This window comes from Trichinella spiralis (assembly GCF_000181795.1).
Source record: "Trichinella spiralis strain ISS 195 chromosome Unknown Scfld1491, whole genome shotgun sequence".
Classification (NCBI taxonomy): Eukaryota; Metazoa; Nematoda; class Enoplea; order Trichinellida; family Trichinellidae; genus Trichinella; species Trichinella spiralis.
Window position 1 is genome coordinate 1 of NW_003528430.1, and position 979 is coordinate 979.

General features: G+C 50.8%; 1 protein-coding gene across 1 annotated transcript; it reads left to right on the forward strand.

Moving 5' to 3' along the window:
• Nucleotides 1–97: 97 nt before the first annotated feature.
• Tsp_16017 (DNA-directed RNA polymerase III subunit RPC1) lies at nt 98–966 on the forward strand (the record flags this gene model as incomplete). The annotated part of the gene is made up of 2 exons (XM_003369806.1): nt 98–487; nt 671–966. Coding segments are annotated over exons 1-2 (686 nt in total), but the record flags the coding sequence as incomplete, so codon positions are not given.
• Nucleotides 967–979: the final 13 nt, after the last annotated feature.

A 979-nucleotide genomic window follows, 5' to 3' on the forward strand; every position in this document is an offset into this window, starting at 1 on the left:
GCATCATTGATGCAGTGAATAAGATTCTGTGGAAGCGCATGTAATTCGGGAATTGTCGGTCGTGAGAAATCAGACCAGTCAAGCTTGCTTCAACCAGATGAATGTGTACATTTCGCCGTTGACATTGGCCATGTGGGGTTCCTCAGGGTCCGTGATAAACATTAGCCAGATGATCGCTTGCGTTGGTCAGCAGGCGATTGCCGGACGTCGGCCAACCGAAGGCTTTCAGCGTCGGTCGTTGCTGCATCTCTTGCAAAATGACAAATCTCCAGTTGCTCGAGGTTTCGTCGAAGCGAGCTCTTTCACCGGCTTGGAACCTTACCAGTTTTTCTTCCCCACCATGGCCGGTCGAGAAGGACTGATCGACAGTGCCGTGAAAACTGCCGGAGACGGGGTTACATGCAGCGGCGTTTTAGTGAAAATGTATGGAAGATTTGTGCGTCCATTACGACGAGACCGTGCGCAATGCCAAGGGCAGTATTATTCAGTTCGCTTTCGGCCAAGATGGAATTGATAAGATGCAGGCGGAAACGGACACCCCCCCCCTGGTCAATTTGGAACATCTGTGGGAACATTGCAGAAATGTGAACCTGGATGACAAGGATCGACTGAATCACAAGGAAATGTTGGGTTTGGTTATGGAAAAATTTTCCCACCCCTTCAATTGCAGCGGTTTCTTTTTGAATGCGGTCAAAACGTTCTGCGGTCGAAAGGCGATGGAGGTGAAGCGAGTGGTCGAATTGACCGAACGTTGTCGACAGCACGCCGGCGACCACTGTTCCGTACGGACGGCAGTGTGCGGCAGTTGTTTTTCTTTGGAATTGAAGCGCAAAGTGCTGGTGAAAGAGAAATCAGTATCCGAAAGGCAGTTCGTTGGATTTTTGGAAGAATTCAGAGACGCTACCAGCAAGCGTTGATTCATCCAGGAACGGCAGCCGCAATTTCGGCCACGAGCATCGGCGAACCGTCGACCCAGATG